The sequence below is a fragment of the Felis catus genome, chromosome A2 (assembly GCF_018350175.1).
Source record: "Felis catus isolate Fca126 chromosome A2, F.catus_Fca126_mat1.0, whole genome shotgun sequence".
NCBI classification, from domain to species: domain Eukaryota; kingdom Metazoa; phylum Chordata; class Mammalia; order Carnivora; family Felidae; genus Felis; species Felis catus.
Window position 1 is genome coordinate 11,723,792 of NC_058369.1, and position 19,404 is coordinate 11,743,195.

At 50.2% G+C, this 19,404-nt stretch overlaps 1 protein-coding gene across 2 annotated transcripts; it reads left to right on the top strand.

The window, feature by feature from the left end:
- Nucleotides 1-17,576, top strand: CYP4F140 (cytochrome P450 family 4 subfamily F member 140). 2 transcript variants are annotated; one of them, XM_045047583.1, is made up of 13 exons: nucleotides 1-123; nucleotides 489-681; nucleotides 5,066-5,210; nucleotides 6,820-6,873; nucleotides 6,968-7,095; nucleotides 8,546-8,667; nucleotides 9,366-9,636; nucleotides 9,968-10,034; nucleotides 10,224-10,353; nucleotides 15,929-16,062; nucleotides 16,159-16,223; nucleotides 16,409-16,491; nucleotides 16,882-17,576. In XM_045047583.1, exons 2-13 carry the CDS (start codon nucleotides 490-492, stop codon nucleotides 17,057-17,059), a joined length of 1,569 nt encoding a protein of 522 aa, XP_044903518.1. In that variant the 5' UTR covers nucleotides 1-123; nucleotide 489; the 3' UTR covers nucleotides 17,060-17,576. The 2 variants fall into 2 exon arrangements, with proteins under 2 accessions (XP_044903518.1, XP_044903515.1); XM_045047580.1 differs by having other exon boundaries at nucleotides 83-216.
- Nucleotides 17,577-19,404: the final 1,828 nt, after the last annotated feature.

The window sequence follows — 19,404 nt, forward strand, 5'->3', positions numbered from 1 at the left end:
GCAGCAGGGATTGGCTGGTTTAGCCTGGCCACTGCCACTGTCCCCTAGGTCAGGTGCCAGGGACAAAGACTTTTCAAGAGGAGGGGAGAGGAGGCTGTGTGGATAAGCTGCCGTGGTCTGAAGGTACCTGGCTGGGGGTCTTGATCCTGGGTAGCAAAGGATGCTGCCCAAGGGTGGGGTGACTCCAGAGAGCCGCTGGGAGCAGAGTGGCTATTGGTGGGTGGTTAGCTATCTCTCTGTGTCTCTGTCTTTCTTTTTCACCCTCTCACTCACTCTGCCTCTCCCTCTGGAATTCTCTAGGTCTTCCTCCCCTCTCTGAATCACCATTTGCCCAGTGCTGAGCACTCAGCATGCCTACCCCTGTCTGTCCCTGCCCCTCCCATTCCGGTGTGGCGGAGGGGCTCTCCCTCTGTTCCTGAAGAGTCCAGAGAGCTCACCCTTGGGCCCATTTCCTCGGCCTCAGGAAAATCTGTCCCCTCTGCCTCCAGGATGCTGAGCCTGTCCTGGCTGGGACTCGGGCAAGTGGCAGCCTCCCTATGGCTGCTCCTGCTGCTGGTGGGGGCCTCTTGGCTCTTGGCCCGAGTCCTGGCCTGGAGCTACAGCTTCTATGACACCTGCTGCTGCCTCCGGTGTTTCCCGCAGCCCCCGAAGCAGAGCTGGTTTTGGGGTCACCTGGGACTGGTGAGTGTGGGTGGCAGGACGGGTCTGGGGCATTGGGTGGATGCACTTTCCCAAGGGTGGGGAACGGGGACCTGGGGTGGGGCTGGGGTCTGGGACAGCAGAGAAGGGCTGCAAAGAGCCAAGTTCCCTGGTGTCCCCACAAACTTGCCAGGGGCCACCGTGCAGGGTCCACTCCCTCCCTGGCCCATGTTTGCTGGCCTCAGGCAAACATATCGCCTCTCTGGGCTTTGGCTTCCCCACAGGAATCAGTTCTGACCTCTCCTCCCCTCTCCCACCATTGGGTGCTGCTGGGCTGGAGGAGAGGGGTGGGCTGTGCGCCCTTTTCTTCTGCCTCCTTTTTGTGATCTTGCCTTTCACTCCCAAGATACATCAACGGGCCCCATTGCCCAACTGGGATAAAAGTTGACCACTTCCCCTTTCAGAAGTAATCACCCTGGCCTTGACCTTCGTGAGCAAACTTATTTCATTCAGTGCCTGCATCTTGTCAGCCCGTCTTCACCCACTCCTGCCTGGTTCCCATCCCTGTCATGTTTCTAGGACATGACCATGACCTCATCACCCCCCGGAAGCAATCTGGCACTGCTGACTACCGCAGCTGCCCAGAACTTGCTTGTCTTCTGGGTTCTCGCACACCACCCGGCCCCGGTCTCCACTTGGCTCTTCCTCACCCCACCTTTCCATGCGGGGAGCCTTCAGGGTCCTAACCCACCCGTCCTCTTCTCTGGCTCCCCAGGCCATTGCCTCACCTGGGGGGGGGGGCTCTGACTCCCAAGGGGGCCATCAACTCCCACCACAAATGAATTATAAGCTTCCAGCTCTCCAGCCCCAGTCTCCCCTGTGGTCCTTTCTGTCTTTAACCCAGGAGAGGTTTTTCTGAAATTTCACTTCTGTTAACACCACTACTCAGCTGAAAACCATTCTGTAAGACTGATCATCATTCTAGAGAGAGACCACGTGTTGCCTGGCCAGGCTCTGCTGCCCTCCTGGCCCCGTGCACACCCTGGACCCGCCAAGCTCCTGCTTTCTCTCCTCCACGAGCCAAACCCTTCCTACCTCAGGCCCTTTGCTTGTGCTGCTCCTTTGCCTGGAAGGGCTTCCCTTCCTGCAGCCACTGGGTCGATCCCTCCTTTTCTGGTTGCATTTTCAGCTCAGGTATAATTTCTACGAGCCTCCCTTGACTTCCCCCGCTAGACCTCGACCTCGACTTGGTCCTGCTCACACTCAGTTAATTGTCCAGTTATTTGTTTATTATCTCCCTTTTTCTCTCTCTCACTGGACAGTGGCACTGGGGATAGATTGATATCTATAATGCCCGGCTCAGGAGCTGACATACAGTTGGCACTTAATAACTGTTTGATAATGTCATGGTGGAGGCCTTGTTCTAGGTTTGGATGAACTTACCAACACCTCCTTTGGCCATCCAATGCCAAAGGGACAGGGGCCAGCTCCACCCCGGCCACCCCACAAACCAGCTCATTACACAACAGGATGCCCTAAGCTTGTCCTGAATGTTACCTGATATTCTGGGTGTTGGCAATTTCTCAGCAAGTTATGGAGGTAGCAGGAATGTTATAAAATTTCAGTTCCTACACCTCCTATGAGGGCTTGGCCATGGAGGCTGGTCTTGGTCACTCTTCCCTCCTCCAGTCCCACGTGCTGTGTGACCTCAGCTGAGGTACTCTCCCTCTCTGTGCCAATCTCCTCAAATGCCTCAGGGTTCTTAGGGAGCAGGGAACAGTCCCAAAAGTGAAAATGACTCGTATTCACCTGTCTGGAGCACCTGGAAGTATTTGTCAGGCCAGGATGGGGCTTCCCATGGGATTGGAGAAGATGCGTCACTGGGAGGCAAGCCCCCCTCCTTCTCCTTTAGGGGGACGCGACCTGGGTTTCTTCATTTGTAAAAGGCACGGCTGATGGGGGAGTCCATAGGTTCAGGGGATAGGTTCATAGATAGTCCATAGGTTCATAGGTAGCGGTAGATAGACAGGTAGACAGACAGACAGACAGACAGATGGGATGCACCATGCAAGCTGGTGGGCAGAAGAGGACGTAGGTGGGAGCTGCCCTCCTGACTGATGGGCAGAGCTCACACCCGTGTCCTGGGGTCTGTCAGAGCTGGAAGGTCTGCACACCTTCATCCTCTGGGGAGCGGGGGGGGGGGGTGCTGTGTGGACTGGCCCGGACATCAGAGGACATGCGAACGAGCCCCAGTACAAAACGTGAGGCCACCCTGCTGTTCCCGTGGGCACCTCCCTGAGATTGGAACGACTCCCAGGAGAAGAAAGATCTGACTTCTCAAGCCAAGGTCGGCCTCTCTGGGGGCAGAGAGCATGTCTTCTCCCTGTGTCCTGGGAGGAACCCTTGGGACATGGAGAGTCTTCCGGGATCCCTCTGCCCCCAAGGGAAGGAGCAGGAAGAAACAGAGATCCCCTCCATCTATGCAGAGTCTGGACACACTGACCACTGCAGAGGTTGCAGGGGAACTTGCTGTGGCTCCTTCTGTGGAGGTGATGGCCCCTGTCTTGCTTGTAGGTCCACCCCACAGAAGAGGGTTTGAGGGTCTTAATTCAGCTGGTGGCTGCCTACTCGCAGGGTTTATGATCTGCTTGGGCTCCCATCGTTTCTTGCCACCGTGGCATTGCCTGCTCTGTCATCATGCCACAGGTACCCATCTGGAATATGTGGCCATGGGCACTGTGGCAGCATCTGAGGGCCACATACCCCTCCCTGCCAGGCTTCTGTGAGGTCCCTGTGGATTCCAAAGTCCTTTCTGCTCTTGGGCGACCTTGGTCATTGCTTTCTTTTGGACACTGCTTCAGGAGTGTCCTTGGGGAGGCTCAGTCCCAGGTAATGGCTTGGGGGAACCCCAAACTTGGGCAAGTAGAACTAGAGACACCCTCAATGCTGTGTGGTCAGAGTGGATCTGACGGAGAGACAGGGGTAAGGGGAACTCAGAGGGGAAGCAAGGCATCTGCTGTTTGGGTAGGCTGGGAGGCTTCTTAGAGAAGTTGTTGGAAGGGGGTCTGGTCTGATGGGTAGGAATTTTTTAAGAAAAGAAGAGAAAGTATATACTGTGGAGAGGAATAGCCCACTCAAGGCCTGGAGGGGACAGAGCAAACACCTGTTTTTTTTAAAATTTATTTATTTATTTTTAGAGAGAGAGAGAGAGAGAGAATATGCATGAGTGGGGGAGGGGCAGAGAGAGAGAGTGGGAGAGAGACTCCCAAGCCGGCTCCATACTGTCGGTGCAGCTCTTGAACTCATGAACCGTGATATCATGACCCATGACAAAATCATGAGTCAGATGCTTAACCAACTGAGCCACCCCACTTCCTTGCGAGCACCAGGGATTTGAGCAACCATGAGTTGAGTGCATAAAGAGCAATGCTGGTGAGAGGCAGGGAGAAGGTGGAGGGGACAGCAGAGACAGCGGGGCTGCAGGACTGTGTGGGTGCAGGGGGTTTATTCTGAGGGTTCTGGGGAGCCATGGAGGGAGTGCACGTTAGGAGACACAGACATGGGGAGTGGGAGAGATAGAGAGATAAATAGAGGTGAAGAAAGAGAGGTACAGAGAAAAAGTGAGGGAATCAGAGAGGACATACAGAGAATTTAAAAGAAACATACACAAACACATATCCTCTATCATCTACCAATCCATCTCTCATCTCTCTCCTTTCTCTCTTCATCCATCCACCCAAGCATGCATGCATGCATGCATCCATACGTCTGTCCATCCATCCACCCATCCATCCAAGCGTCCATCCATCCATGCATCTATGCATCCATCCATCTGTCCGTCCATGCATGCATGCATTCATCTATCCATCCATACATGCGTGCATCCATCCATCTGTCCGTCCATCCATCCATCCATCCATGCATCCATCTATCTGTCTGTCTGTCCATCTCTCTGTCTGTCTGTCCATGCATCCATCCAACCATCTTCCCATTTATCTGTCATCCCTCTTCTCTCTCTTCCCCTCACTCTCTCTCTCTCTCTCTCTCTATGCATCTATCTCTCTATCATCTATCTCTCTATATCTCTATCTCTATCCCTATCTATCTATCTATCTATCTATCTATCTATCTATCTATCTATCTATCTATCATCATCATGTAGCTCTCCATCATCTAGCTATTATCATCTGGCTGTCTATCACCTACCTAAAGAAACAGATGAAGATTGTGAGAGTGAAGGGAGAGGGAGAGGCACATAGATAGACACACAAAAAGAGACAAACAGACCAACAAAGGGAAGCTGACTTGGTGAGATGTAGAGGTGTAGACTAATAATGCAGGTAGAAGGGGAGGATGCAGTGGGAAGTTGTAAGCTTCTGGGGCTGCTGCCTGACCTGGCCTTCCTCCTCCACCCTGCCATCCCCAGGTAAAGAGCAATGAAGAAGGCTTGAGGTTCATAGAGAGTCTGAGCCACAGCTTCCGTGATGTTCACCTGTGGTGGATGGGGCCCATCTACCCAATTCTGCGGTTCGTCCACCCTAAGTTCGTTGCCCCCCTGCTCCAGGCCCCAGGTATCTCTCCCAGGAGCACCCGACCCAGCCACTCCCTTGTCCCTGTTCCCAGTTCTTCAGAGCTCTGGACAGACCAGGTTGAGCAGGGAAGTGGGTAGTATTGATGGAGAACTGCCATTAACCTGCTGGGCGACTCTGGGCAGGTCCCTGGCTCTCTCTGGTTCCCAGTCGTTTTCAATTTTGAGTGGTGGAAATTCAGCAATGTTGGTCTAAGAGAAGAAAGGGAATCTATTGACTGAAAAGCTGAAGGAATGTTGTCTTCAGGCATTGTTGGATCCAGTCGTCAAACAGTGCCATTGGGAATCTGTCTTTCTCTTGTAGTTCTGTGTTCCTTGGTGACAGCTTCACTCTCATGCTGACAAAGATGAGTCTAAGAAGCTCAACCCCCATGGAAACGTGAGCTCATTCTCTGCAGACCCAGAAACAGTTGCAGGATTCTCTTAAATTGGCCTGGATTGGGTCAAAGGGACCAATTCTTCCTCTAGTCATGGCAACTTGATTGTTAAGGGTTAGGGTCATATGTTCAGCTCTGGAACGGAGGATGGAGTGGCATGGCCACCCTCCCTAGCTACTTGGACTGAGGGAGGAAGAGGAGCGAGGTGTTGGTTCCAGAAGGGGATGGACAGGCAGATACCACAGATGTCCATTCACTGGCATCTCTGCTAGGGGGCATTTCCTGGATGAGGAAATGGAGGCTCAAGGAGGCTTAATAACTTCTCAAGGTCACATAGCATGCCGAAGACTTTCTCTTACTTCTGTGTGTTCTTGGCTGCCCTAACTGCCTCTGGGAGGAGGGACCTTTAGTTGGAAGGGGATTTGGGGTAGGGAGATGGCCAGAGTGTTGTGGGGGAAGATGCACAGAGTGTTGTGGGGAGCTGGTCTAGAGGCACGAGGGAGCAGTGGCAGCTCTTTGTGGTGGGGGGAGCTCAGCATCTGAGGGTGGCAACATTGTTTGGTCTCTTAAGGACAGAGGAGCCCCTGAGCCTAAGCACTTAATGATAACTATGGGATGGAAGAGAATCCTTAGAAAGGCTAGGTCACACCTGGGCCATGTCTGGGACATTAGTGGGACCATATTTAAGTCCTGCCAGGGACCGTCTATGAGACACACTGAGGTCGTGTCAGATTGTCTTTGGGTCCATTCAGAGGATGCTGCTTGAGGCCAGTGTGTGTTATGCATGTTGTTTCGTGTCAGGGCATGTTACCATGTGTTGGGGCCATGTCAGAAGTCCCAGGAGATGACAGAGGGTTCTGGGACAGGTGCGATGTCCTAGGTCCCTGTAAAGGCATTTTGTGGAGTGCTGATTGGTGCTTGGGTGTTTCGAACATGTCGGACCGGCAAGGAGCCATGTCAAGGCATGTTGGGTGTGTTGTGCCCTATTTTCGGGAGCATCTAAGTACCTAGGGGTAGGTCCATGGGCTCTGCCTTTGCTCTGCTCTGTGCTGCAGCCTGGTCTTGTCCCCCCTCACCTCCCCACTCTGCACTATACAATCCCCACTATGGAGGTTGGAGGGGTATGCATTCCCCTGGCTTGGATCCTCCAACCCCAACCCAAAGCCCATCCCTGCCTCTTCTCTATGGCCCCTGATGATCTGTCTCTCCTGCCAGCCACCATCGTGCCCAAGGACAAGTTTTTCTACAGATTCCTGAGGCCCTGGCTGGGTGAGTAACTGTTAAGTGAACGAGGTTGGGGACATCCTTGGGGTCTCAGGGGAAAGCACTGCCCTTGCCTACTCCTCGTGGCTGCCTCTACTAGGGGATGGGCTCCTGCTGACTGCTGGTGACAAGTGGAGCCACCACCGTCGTTTGCTGACACCTGCCTTCCACTTTGAAATCTTGAAATCTTATGTGAAGATTTTCAACAAAAGTGCAGACATCATGCATGTGAGTTGAAACCCAGGGTTCCGGCTGGAGCCTTGGGAAAAGGGGTGTGGCCTGGAGTCCTGGCTTTGCTAGATGACTTTCGGGCCATTCTATTTCTTCTCCAAGCATCAGTTTCCCCATGTGTCACATGAGGATCATTGGCCCTTCTTAAAGGGTGGTCAAGATGATGTAATAGAATCATGGTCCTGGCACATTGTAGGTGCTCGGAAGGTGTTAGCTTCTAATCTGCCTCACTGAAACTCTGTGAAACTTGAGACACTAATGACGCAGATTGTATGGCAGCTCTTTCTTCACTGAACTGCACCTTAAAACTCATGAGGTTGAAAGGATTTGTGTTTTATTGCTCGCAAGATGATGAGTCCGGAGAAGAGTTCTTATTTTGGCTGGAATCACTCACGTGTCTGTGGCCGTGGCTGGGTTTGGGAGACAGCTCTGCTTTTCCAGGCTCAGCTCTGCCACACATTTGGGGCTTGGCTAATGGTTGGCTAGTCTAGGATGGCCTTGGTGGGACAACCAGACTCCTGCATTTGTCCCTCATCTTCCAGTAGGCTAGCCTAGGCTTGATCGCATGGTAGACCCTGGGCTCCAAGAGAACAAGCAGAAACATGCAGTACCTCTTGAAGCCTAGTTTCAGAACAGGCAACCGGGACCTCCACCTTCTTCTGTTGGCGGAAGCAAGTCCCACATCCAGCTCCAATTCAAGAGCTGGAGAAAGAGGTTATACCTCCTAATGGAAGATCTGCCAAACCTCATTGCAAAGGGTGAAGGTATAGGGAGGGATGAAGACATGGAGACATTTTTGCAGCAGTCGCCTACCTCTATGATAATGACGAAGATGAGGGTGATAGCTAATGGTTACTTAGCTCTTGGTGTATATCAGGAACCATGAGATCATGACCTGAGCCCAAGCTGGACACGTAACCGACTCAGCCTCCCCACTGCCCCTCATGCACCAGTTCTATTGCCCACATTGTCTTATTTAATTTCCACAACCATATAAGGTAGAGATGATGATTATTGTCTCATTACAGGTGATGAAACTGAGGCTCAGAGAGGTTAGGGAGCCTGCTCCTGTTCACACAGCTAGCAAGTGAGCTAATAAATGGAGTTGGGATTCCAACCTGGTTTGTCTGACAACAGAGCAAGTCATCTTAACTGTTACTGAAGCTTTGACAGGTGGAGTCCAGAGGGCAGCAGTGAGTTGACCAAGGGCACACAGGGGTGTAGGAAGCAGAGCCAGGATTTGAACTCAGGTCTTCTGACCCCCAGCCATTGGGTCTTAATAGTAAGAGTTTCTATTCCCACTCAAGCCTGGTCCTCCCTGGAGATGGGTGCCTGGGGTGGAGGACCAGGAGCCTGGGTTTTGGGGAGTCCATCCTGGTGATTGGGACTGAGGGCAAGCTCAGGAGAGGTAGGTCCCAGCCCCAGATTTGCCCCTTTCTCTGTCCAGGCCAAGTGGAAGCGCCTAGTCTCAGAGGGCAGCACCCGATTGGACATGTTTGAGCACATGAGCCTCATGACCCTGGACAGTCTGCAGAAATGTGTCTTCAGTTTTGACAGCAATTGCCAGGAGTGAGTGCTTGCTCAGGACCTGGGAACATGAACCGTAGACCCAAGGGAGTAGATGGAGAAGGGAGGGCTGGCCAGGGCGATCAGATGGGACTTCCTGGAGGAGATGGATCAGAGTGAGACAAAGAAGGACAAGGCAGGGAAAGAGAAAGGTAAGGTTTCAGGTAAGCAAAAATGCTTGATAAAGGCCAACAGGACTAGGATGAATAAAGCATGTGCCACCTTGGGAATGAAATTGGAGGGTTGGCAGGAGGTAATCTTAAGGATATTGAAAAGTGAAGCAAAGGGGTCTGAGCTTTATCCTGAGGTTTCCAGGGATGGAAGGTGTTTGAGCAGATGAATGTCATGGTCAAAGCTGTTCTTGGACATCGGACTCGAGAGAGGACCAACTGTCACATAGACACAGAATCTGAGGAGGAGGCAGCTTGAATGTGGTAGCGAAAATGGGGCAGATTTGGAGGAAAGTAAGGAGGAATGGGCAGGGGCAGATACTGTGTAGGACAGAAGAGAGATGAGTGTGATACCCAAGGTCTGCCCAGGGTCTGGGCCATGATTCCATTGACAGAGATGGCAGGTGGAGAGAGAAGCATGCCTGGAGGACACTCTGTTTTGCAGGGACATGCTTCTGAGGTTCTGGTTGGAAGGCACTCCTAGGGCGTCATGTGGGTTAAGGAGATGTTCTCTATGGCCTGACCCTTCAGGAGCCCCAGTGAATATATTGCTGCCATCTTGGAGCTCAGTGCCCTTGTGGTGAAACGGCAGAGGCAGATCTTCCTGTACCCGGACTTGCTCTACTACCTCACCCCTGATGGGCGGCGCTTCCGCAGGGCTTGTGACCTGGTGCACAACTTCACAGATGCCATCATCCAGAAGCGGCGCTGCTCCCTCCTTACTGAGGGCTCCCATGACTTCCTCAAGGCCAAGGCTAAGGCCAAGACTTTGGACTTCATTGATGTGCTCCTGCTGGCCAAGGTGGGCTTCCCTGGGATCAGAATTCAAGAGTTAGAATGGACCTTGACTCCAAATGTCAGATGGGAGAACTTGGACTTGACCCAGCGGGTACTGTGGAGCCACGGAAGGTGCTTGAGGAAGGGAGAGACAGGTCAGGGATATGTTTTAGACATGACTTTGTAGAAGGCTGCTTGGGAGAAGAAAGCTGGAGACAGGGAGACCTGTGGGATAGGGCTGTAGAGGTGATGAGGGACGAATCCTGCTTTGGTGATGGAGCCTGAGGGACTGTTTCAGGCGAGACTCAGGTGCCCTCCGAGCCGGTGCGATTCAGGAGGTCGTGCCCTTTCTGCAGGATGAAGATGGGAAGGAACTGTCCCATGAGGATATCCGAGCTGAAGCTGACACCTTCATGTTTGGGGGTAAGCATCCCAGTGTGGGACTGCAGGGGGTAGGAGTCTGTCCAATCCCAGGGACTTGGCAGGTGGGCCCTGGACCACCCCATCCCACTCCATCTTCCCCATCCTCCCTGAGGGCCCTAACGAAGGGCGCTGTCCGCCCTCTGGTGCTGAACAAGCCCAGAGACCCAAGCCTGTCTGGCTGCTTCTCAGGCCATGACACCACGGCCAGTGGTCTCTCCTGGGTCCTGTACAACCTTGCGAAGCACCCAGAGTATCAGGAGCGCTGTCGGCAGGAGGTGCAAGAGCTCCTGAGGGACCGTGAGCCTAAAGAGATTGAATGGTGAGTGCAGGTCCTCATGTCCTGTTCTGGAACCCCTCTCATTGGCTCTGCTCCCCTGCTGGGGAAGGGGAAAGAACTTTGTGTTGATTGTGTCATTGTTGCTTAGAGAGACTAGGAGCAGCACCCAGAGGCAAGGGTATGGTACCCATCCTGGAGAGCAGGGGAAAGCAGGCTTACGCAACAGAAAGATTGGAGTGTCCACATTTATTGCCCTGCTTGCTTGCTATGTGACTTGAATAAAACCAATTCCCTTTTCTGAGTACCACTTTTCTCCTCTGTAAATGGGGGTGGGACAGGTCAGGGAATGTCTCCTCCAAGGGCTGCTTGGAGAACCATGACAATGTGTGTCGAACAGATGCCATCCAGCGTGTGTTGAGTAAATGAACTTCTCTCCCTTGCTTTTCTGCCTGAAGTTGCACATTTCTCCTAAAGACCCTTACTCTTAATTTTTGCTCCTATATCTAATTCCCACCTACTATCTATTCCAGGGATTCACAAGTGGTCTTTGAGGGTAAAACAGTTACCTATTGCTTGGTTCAGTCAACATGTCTACCCTGCCGGCCCTTCTCAACTCCATGTCCAGTGCCATTCAAGTCCTACTTGGTCAAGGCTGTATCATGGAGGAAAGAAGGGGTGAGGCTGGGTAGCAAAGAAGCAAATATGAATTCAGCCCTCTGGGAATGGGTAGTGGACAGTGCTCCAGGCCTTACGGGCAGCTTGTGCAAAGGCCCTGACAGAGGCATGCAGCCGTGGGCCTGGCGTGTTTGGGAGGAAGTAAACGTGGCTGGATCCTTGTGAAATTTACAGTGTGAAGCATCTGGGAGGCTCCCAGTGAGGCTGGAGCTGGTAGTTGGTGATGGAAGCCCTTCTTGGTCTGCTTTGGAAACCACGTGAAGATTTTCCAAAGGTGTCAGTTCAAGTCCTCTGGGAAACCAGTATTGGATAAAAGATAAAAGTGTTCAGGGATAGAGCTCTCAGGGAGGGAGTCTCACATTGGGCAGAAATGATCAGAAAGTAGGGGCCCACCATGCTCTCTCAGTGGCTGGGACCTGCCCAAGAGAGTGTGGCCTTGGCGTGAATGCTGCTGCAGAGCCCAGAGACCCTCTAACTGGAGGCTGTCAGCCGACTGCACTCCTTGGAGCTGGACATCAAGTTCTTTCTTGAAGGGAGATTGGTGACTACTATAGGAAGGCAGTGGGGAGACATGGGAGATGTTTGAGCAGGGGAGAGACAAGTCAGATATTCGAATTAAACATATCTGCAAACTGGAGGAGATGAGGTGGAGCCTGGGGGTCCCGGGGAGATTTGGGGCCAAGGGCTGAAGAATGGGGAGGAGATGTTGGACTGAACACTTCAGTCCTTCAACTTCAAGGACTTCAAGGTAGTGCCTTCAACTTCAAGGCTGGGCTCAGTACAGCAGTTGTGTGAAGTGGAGAAGTGTTTGTGTGTGTCTCTCAACTTCAAACAGTGCACTTGGTAACACTTCAAATGGTGCAAAATGCTTTACAATGGATATAATAAGCCTTTGTCTTTTTTCAATCTCGGTTCTATTGAGATATAGTTGACATAAAATACTGTGTATACAACACAAGGTATACATCACGAGGGCTTGATATACGTATATATTGCAAAATGAGCACAGGGTTAAATACTTTCCTTACCTCACACAAGCCTCTGCCTTATCCCGCACCCCAATCCCATCCCCACCTTTGATGATCTCTGGTGTGCTTCCAACGATCATCTCTGCCCACACCTATGTGCCCACAGTCTCTCTCATTTTGCGCATAGTCTTTTCTCTCCACAGCTGAGAGAAAACACAGAGCATTCAGGCATGCACACTGACAATATAACTTCAAGATCTTTTCCTTTCCCCTCCATACGTAAGTTTTGGGAAATTAATTTTGAATTACAAAATCCATAATGGGAAGAAGTCCTTTGTTTTCTTCTCCTTGTAGAAAATGCAACACTATGGAGAAGGTTAGGTCCAGCTTTGTTGCTGTCCCCCCAAGCCTAATCAATCCCCTGTCTCCTGAGGGGTCTCCAGGGACATCAATTTGTCATATGTCCTTTCAGACTTTTCAGAAGGTCTTGTAGCTATGTATTTCTATAGTTATAATGGTTTTAATAGAAACACACACACATTTGGTTACTTGTTCTTTTCTCTTTTCTCTCAACAGTTGTTTTCGACTCCTCTCTAATTGTAAATCGCACACTTTATTCAGCTCACCCCTCTGTTGGGGACGTTTATGTGATGATTTGCATTTATGACAGATAGTGCTGAATTGCCTTTCCGCACCTCTGTACCGATTTACTCTGCAGTGTTTGATAGGACCAGTGATTTGTATTTCCTCCTTTTGATAACTGTGTAGTATTCCATCAGATGGATGTACCATAATTACGTAAACATTCCCCTGCCGAGGGTCATTTGTATAGTTTGGAGCCTTATGCTGTAATAAACATGATGTAGCAAACATCCATGTACATGGATTTTTGCTCCCATGTGAGGATGTCTCTCCAGGACAAATTTCTGCGTGTGGAATTGCTGAATCAAAGACCATTTGAGTTTTCACGATGTAATCGCCCTTGACAAACCCACTCCTCTAGATAGATTTTGAGAGCGACAATTTTCTCGCATCTTTGCTGACAGTGTGCATAATGAAATTCTAAAACTCTTGCCAATCTGGTAGGTGAATATAATACTTCATTATCCTAATGAATATCACTTTAAGAATGGGTAAAACTGAGCACGATTTTCACATGTTTATGAACCATGCATTTTTCTTTTTCTGTGAAGCTTCAATTTGCATAATTTGCCCTTTTTACTTTGAGTTTTTTCTGTTTTTCATTTTAAAATTGATTTGTGAGGACTCTTTACATATAAAGAAAATTAGTTCCTTTTCTGTTATGCAAAAATTCTTTCCTGGATTGACTTTTGACTTTATTTTAGTTTTTGTTCATTTATTAGGAGTCACGTTTATTAACTTTTTTTTATAGCTTCTGTTTTTTTTTTTTTAATGCTTAGAAAGGCCCTTCCCATTCTAATGCTAAACTGTAACACTTGTTTGTTTTCTTTAATGGATTTATTTATTAAAAATATTTTGTTTATGGGACACCTGGGTGGCTCAGTTGGTTGGACGTCCGACTCTTGATTTTGGCTCAGGTCATGATCTCGTGATTCATGAATTTGAGCCCCACCTTGGGCTCTGTGCTGACAGCTCAGAGCCTAGAGCCTGCTTCGGATTCTCTGTCTCCCTCTCCCTCTCTGCCCCTTCCCTGCTCATGCTGTCTCTCTCGCTCAAAAAATAAATAAACATTAAACCAAATTTAAAAATTCACAGATATGTGTTATATCACAGATCTGCTGCTGGTTCTTATCTTTCTCAGAAACATAGCACTATGACTTTGTCAGACATCCGTGGCTCTATGTACATTTAGATTGTTGCTTTGGACCGTCATATGGAAAGTTCCTCTCTAGTCCCTTGGACCTAAATATCCAGGAGGTTTCCATCTCATGACCGCAAGGAACCTCTTGGTGTTCATGTCTTTATCTACCTGTCTGAGAATCTCTCCAGGTCCTAGGCTGAGAGCCAACTTGCTGGGTCATGAAACACACATCGCCTTTCCTTGACCATGCCAATGCCTTGCAGAGTGGTGGCTCCTGTCCATACCTTTACTGTCAGTGCGTGGGGTTCCCCCCACCCCGGTGCCTCAGCCGGGCTTTGCCATCACCCACCTTGTTAATTCTCACCTCGAATACCTATGAGGTAACATCCCATTGCTATATAATTTCCATTTCTCTGGTAATCGGCGACTTGGAGCATCTCTTCATGTTTTATTTAGTTATTTCTTTTCAATGGTTATTTATTTAGTTTTGAGAGAGAGCACAAGCGGGGGAGGGGCAGAGAGAGAGGGAGACACAGAATCCAAAGCAGGCTCCAGGCTCCGAGCTACAGCACAGAGCCCGACGCGGGGCTCGAACTCATGGACCTCGAGATCATGATGTAAACCGAAGTCATATGCTCAACGGACTGAGCCACCCAGGTGCCCCATCTCTTCATGTTTTCAATCTCTGAGTTTGAGCTCCCATGAATTTCTAGACCATGTCCTTTGTCTACTCTTTTGAGTTGCCAGCCATCTCTCTTGTTGATTGGTAGGAATTCCTTGTCTATTCAAGATATTCTTCTAGATCAATATATTTATTGCAACCATCTTCTGTGAATCTCTCACCTGAATGTTAATTTGGTCCATTGAATGGAGTGTTTTGTTAAACAGAAATCCTTAATTCTGTGCATATGTTTTCTTTTCTGTTTTCTTTTCTCTTCTCTTCTCTTCTCTCCTTTTCTTTCTTTCTTTCTTTCTTTCTTTCTTTCTTTCTTTCTTTCTCTTTCTTTCTTTCTTTCTTTCTTTCTTTCTTTCTTTCTTTTCCTTTTCTTTTTTTGTCTTCTGGTTTATGTTTTGGGGTTTTAAGAATTCTTCCCTAATCATAGGTAACAGAGGTGTCTTCTATATTACATCTTCCTCTACCCTTATTTCTTTACCTTTCACGTGTAAGAGAAGACCCCATCTTACATGTGGAGTGCATGATGCTTCAGTTCTCTTGGAGTGTGTGTGGGGGTGTCTGTGTCTGTGTCTGAACCATCCCTTGTCTGGGGGTGGCGGGGCCTCCTTTACCAGATGCTACGTTTTCACCTATTCACGTACTTGTCTCTGAGCTCTCTATCTTGTTCTGTGGATCTGTTTTCCTGTTCTTGCAACAGTGCTTTGCTGCCTTTTAATTTAATTTAATTTAATTTAATTTAATTTAATTTAATTTTTTAATTATCACCATACGTTTGTAATAGGTCTTAATATAAGGTGAATGGATTCTCTTTCTTTGGTCTTTTAAATCGACATAGATTTGAACTTTAAGTTTTTCAAACTGAATAAGATTGCTAAGCTCCTAAAACACCAACTAGATTTTAATTGGGTGCATTGGATACATTAATTAACTTAGAAAGAATCCACACCATTATATTAGGTATTCCACCTAGGAGGGTGCCTTTTATTTGTTGAAATAACCTGGTAAGTCCAGTAAAGAGATTTTTTTTCCTTTTTAAATAAACTGTATAACTTTAGACTTTCTAACTTTTAAAGGTACTGTGTGAATGTTGGGCTTTGCTCAGAAATACTTAAAAAATTTTTTTTATGCTTTGGCTCTCTCCCACTCTAACCTGTTTTTTTTTTTTTTTTGTTTGTTTGTTTTTTCCTTCCCCTCCCCCATGGGTAGAGCCAAAGCATAAGAGACTCTTAAAAACGGAGAACAAACTGAGGGTTGATGGGGGGTGGAGGGGGGAGAGGGTGGGTGATGGTTATTGAGGAGGGCACCTTTTGGGATGAGCACTGGGTGTTGTATGGAAACCAATTTGTCAATAAATTTCATATATAAAAAAAATTTTTTTTTAATATTTATTTTTGAGAGAGAGAGAGAGAGAAGAGGGAGGGGCAGAGAGAGAGGGAGACACAGAATCCGGGGAGCAGCTGGAGGTCTGCGGGAGTCTGATTCGATCCCTGCCTAATTGTTAGGGGGCTTCCTTAGGGACGACCTGGCCCTGTTGCCTTTCCTGACCATGTGCATCAAGGAGAGTCTGCGGTTGCACCCCCCGGTCCCAGGCGTCTCCCGCTGCTGTACCCAGGACGTCGTGCTCCCAGATGGCCGGGTCATCCCCAAAGGTGCCCACAACACCAGGGGGATGAGCCTCATGGGCAGGAAGAGGGGCTCATCAGGCAGGGTGAAACCCTTCCTGACTGGCCCCTCCCCTCCCACAGGTGTTGTCTGCCTCGTTAGTATTTTCGGGATCCACCACAATCCATCCGTGTGGCCAGACCCTGAGGTGCTGCCTCCCCCTCCCTCCCCTCCACCCACCCTCATGCTCGGCCACTTCCCTAGCGGGGTCTAAGGGAGGGCTCAGGGTTCTGACCTGGCAAATCGCTCCCTCCATGAAACGCACACCTGTGTCTCCAAAGTCGGCTGTCCTGGGAAACCCTATCCAACAGTCCCGCCTCTCTCCGCCCCCAGGTATACAATCCTTTCCGCTTTGACCCAGAAAACATCCAGGAAAGGTCTTCCCTGGCTTTTATTCCCTTCTCCGCGGGACCCAGGTGAGCGCAGCAGGCATCTGAGGTGGGGATGAGGTGGTGAGGGCAGTGGCCTGGGCCTGAGATCCCAGACGTGGCTGTGCGGGCGGGAAAGGGCGTGTTGAGGATGGTTCTCCTTCTCTCCCCTCCTCCAGAGGTTGGGGGTAAAGGCCTGGACAGTGGGGGGTGGCTGGGTCCAAGGAGGGCTCCGCGGTGTGCTCAGAGCCCCTTCCCTCTGTCTGGGAGCTCAGGGCTGGGATCTGAGCCAAGCTCAGGGACCCCCTTATGGGGTCCCGGGCACGGTTAGTCCCCTCCGGTATCCCTGCGGGCGGGGCTGGCGGTCCCGGGCCAGGTTCGGGGCGCGACGGGACCTGCTGGGGTCCCTGGCGAGTGAGTGCCCACTGCCACCCGCAGGAACTGCATCGGGCAGACGTTCGCCCTGACCGAGATAAAGGTGGTCCTGGCGCTCACGCTGCTGCGCTTTCGGGTCCTGCCCGACAAGGAGGAGCCGCGCAGGAAGCGGGAGCTCATCCTGCGCGCCGAGGGCGGGCTTTGGCTGCGGGTGGAGCCGCTGAGCTCGGGCCCCCAGTGACCCGCCAGCTCCCCCTGGCTCGGGACCCACCCCGACCCTACACACGCCCCCTGGCGGATTCCCAGGACTAGAACTGTGTGGTCTCCTCTGCCCAAGCGCCACTGAGAGCCAGCAGGGGGCGCTCGGGACCTGCGGGAACGCAGTGGGAGGGCGAGGGCGAGGGGTGGGGTGGAGGGGAGGCTGGTGTGTGAGCGCAGCAATCTGGCAGCCTTTCCAGCTGACCCCCCGCCCCCTTCTGATTGCGGGTTCTCCCACAGCCCAATAAGGGCTTTTATCCTGTAGGCAATTGGGAGCCATGGGAGGGGTTTGAGTAGGAGAAGGACCACTGTTAAAGACTGACTGAGGGGCATGTTTCAATCTCTGGGTCACAGTGGAGAACCCATAGTGGCACTACTCTCTGGCCACTCTGACCTCTGTTCCTATCTAATATACCCAAACTTTTCTTGCCCCAGAATCCGTCACTATGTTTCCATGGTCACTATGTTCACTGAAACAAACATAGATGCTTTCTGCTGTGTGTCTGATCATTGCAATCATTGTATCCGTTATGTGGTCTGTTGTTTTTGCTAGTTTTCACTGGTAGGTTTAGTGGTCTCGTGTGCCTGTTTATCTTTGCTTGAGTATCCATTATCATATTCGATATAACCTGTGTAGAACTTGGAGAAGGTAGCTTTCTCTAGGAGGCATTCTTCGAGCCTTGCTGGTCAAGGATGATGTTCAATGGAGTTCAAGGCTTGTGGTGCCAAGATCACTAAGGCAGTCTAAATTCCAGCAGAGGTCACACTTGCAGTCCCCTCTGCCGGTGTCTTCTCCCCCAGAGCAGTGTAGCTCCTGGAGGCTTCCACCTATGTAAGGAGGACCTTCTTACAACTTTTCTTTCCCATGTCACTCTAGGCTTTGATTTTTCTCCCCTGGCCGTGAGGCCGTCAAAAGAGTTTCACACTTCCCTGACTGGCTCCAGCGCAAAAGTATAATTCATGCTCCTTAACTCCAGGTTTCTTTTTGCTTTTCTTTTTTGTAATGTTTATTTATTTCTGACAGAGAGAGAGAGACAGAGCATGAGCGGGGGAGGGTCAGACAGAGGGGGAGACACAGAATCTGAAACAGGCTCCAGGCTCTGAGCTGTCAGCACAGAGCCTGATGCGGGGCTCGAACTCACAGACCGTGAGATCATAACCTGAGCCAAAGTCAGATGCTCAACTGACTGAGCCACCCAGGAGCCCCCAGGCTTCTTTTTTCATTTGAGTGGCATCTTTGTTACATTTTTTTCCCACATTTATTCGTTGTTGAGAGACAGAGAGAGACAGAGCACAAGTGGGGGATGGGCAGAGAAAGAAGGAGACAGAATCGGAAGCAGGCTCCAGGCTCTGAGCTGTCAGCAGAGCCTGATGCAGGGCTTGAACTCACGAGCTGTGAGATCATGACCTGAGCCGAAGTCAGATGCCCAACTGACTGAGCCACCCAGGTGCCCCTTGAGTGGCATCTTTGTAATTCTTTACTGTCTTTTCAGGTCATTTATGCATTTAAGAAATTGGAAAAGGGGGCACCTGGGTGGCTCAGTTGGTTAGGCGTCCGACTCTTGGTTTTGGCTCAGGTTGTGGTCTCACAGTTTTGTGGGTTTGAGGGCTGCATGGGGCTCTGTGCTGGCAGCGTGGAGCCTGCTTGGGATTCTCTCACTCCCTCTCTCTCTCTCTCTCTCTCTGCCTGTCCCCCACTTGCACTGTCTCTGTCTCTCTCAAATAAATCAGTAAACTTAAAAAAAAAGTAATTGGAAAAGTATCCAGCTATGAGAGTTGTGTTTTTTTAAATTGAAAGGTTAATCCCAATAACCTAGCTTGCCATTAATGGAACACGAAGTCTCAGTTGGAATTTTATCCATTTCATTTTAGTTTGTGTGTGTGTGTGTGTGTGTGTGTGTGTGTGAGAGAGAGAGAGAGAGAGAGAGAGCCAGTGCAAGTGTGGGAGGGGCAGAGGACCAGGGAAAGAGAGAATCTTAAGCAGGCTTCACATCCAGCTCAGGACTCAACATGGGGCTCAGTCTCACGACTGTGAGATCATGACTTGAGTCAAAATCAAGGGTAGGACCTTTAACCAACTGAGGCACCCAGGCACCCCTCAGTTGGAATTTTAAATGGTGATGATCCAGTTATCGCTCTACTGTTGAACGTATTCAGGGCGATGATTGCCTTTAAGTGTATAGATTTCTGGACCACAAAAGCTCACATCAGGGTTTAAGGGAGGGGACAGCACATCCCCCAGAGATCCTGGAATTTGGGCTACATGGAGGTAGCAGGTGGTCTTTGAGACTGGCTCCCCCGGGGATGTTCCTGGTTAGAGAGAGGGGT

Excerpts from the sequence above, each read along its gene's own strand:
- CYP4F140 (XM_045047580.1), top strand. The coding sequence starts at position 161 with ATGCTGCCCAAGGGTGGGGTGACTCCAGAGAGCCGCTGGGAGCAGAGT. Across the intron at positions 5,211-6,819 it reads CCCCCTGCTCCAGGCCCCAG|CCACCATCGTGCCCAAGGAC; the intron begins GTATCTCTCCCA and ends CTCTCCTGCCAG. Across the intron at positions 7,096-8,545 it reads AAAGTGCAGACATCATGCAT|GCCAAGTGGAAGCGCCTAGT; the intron begins GTGAGTTGAAAC and ends TTCTCTGTCCAG.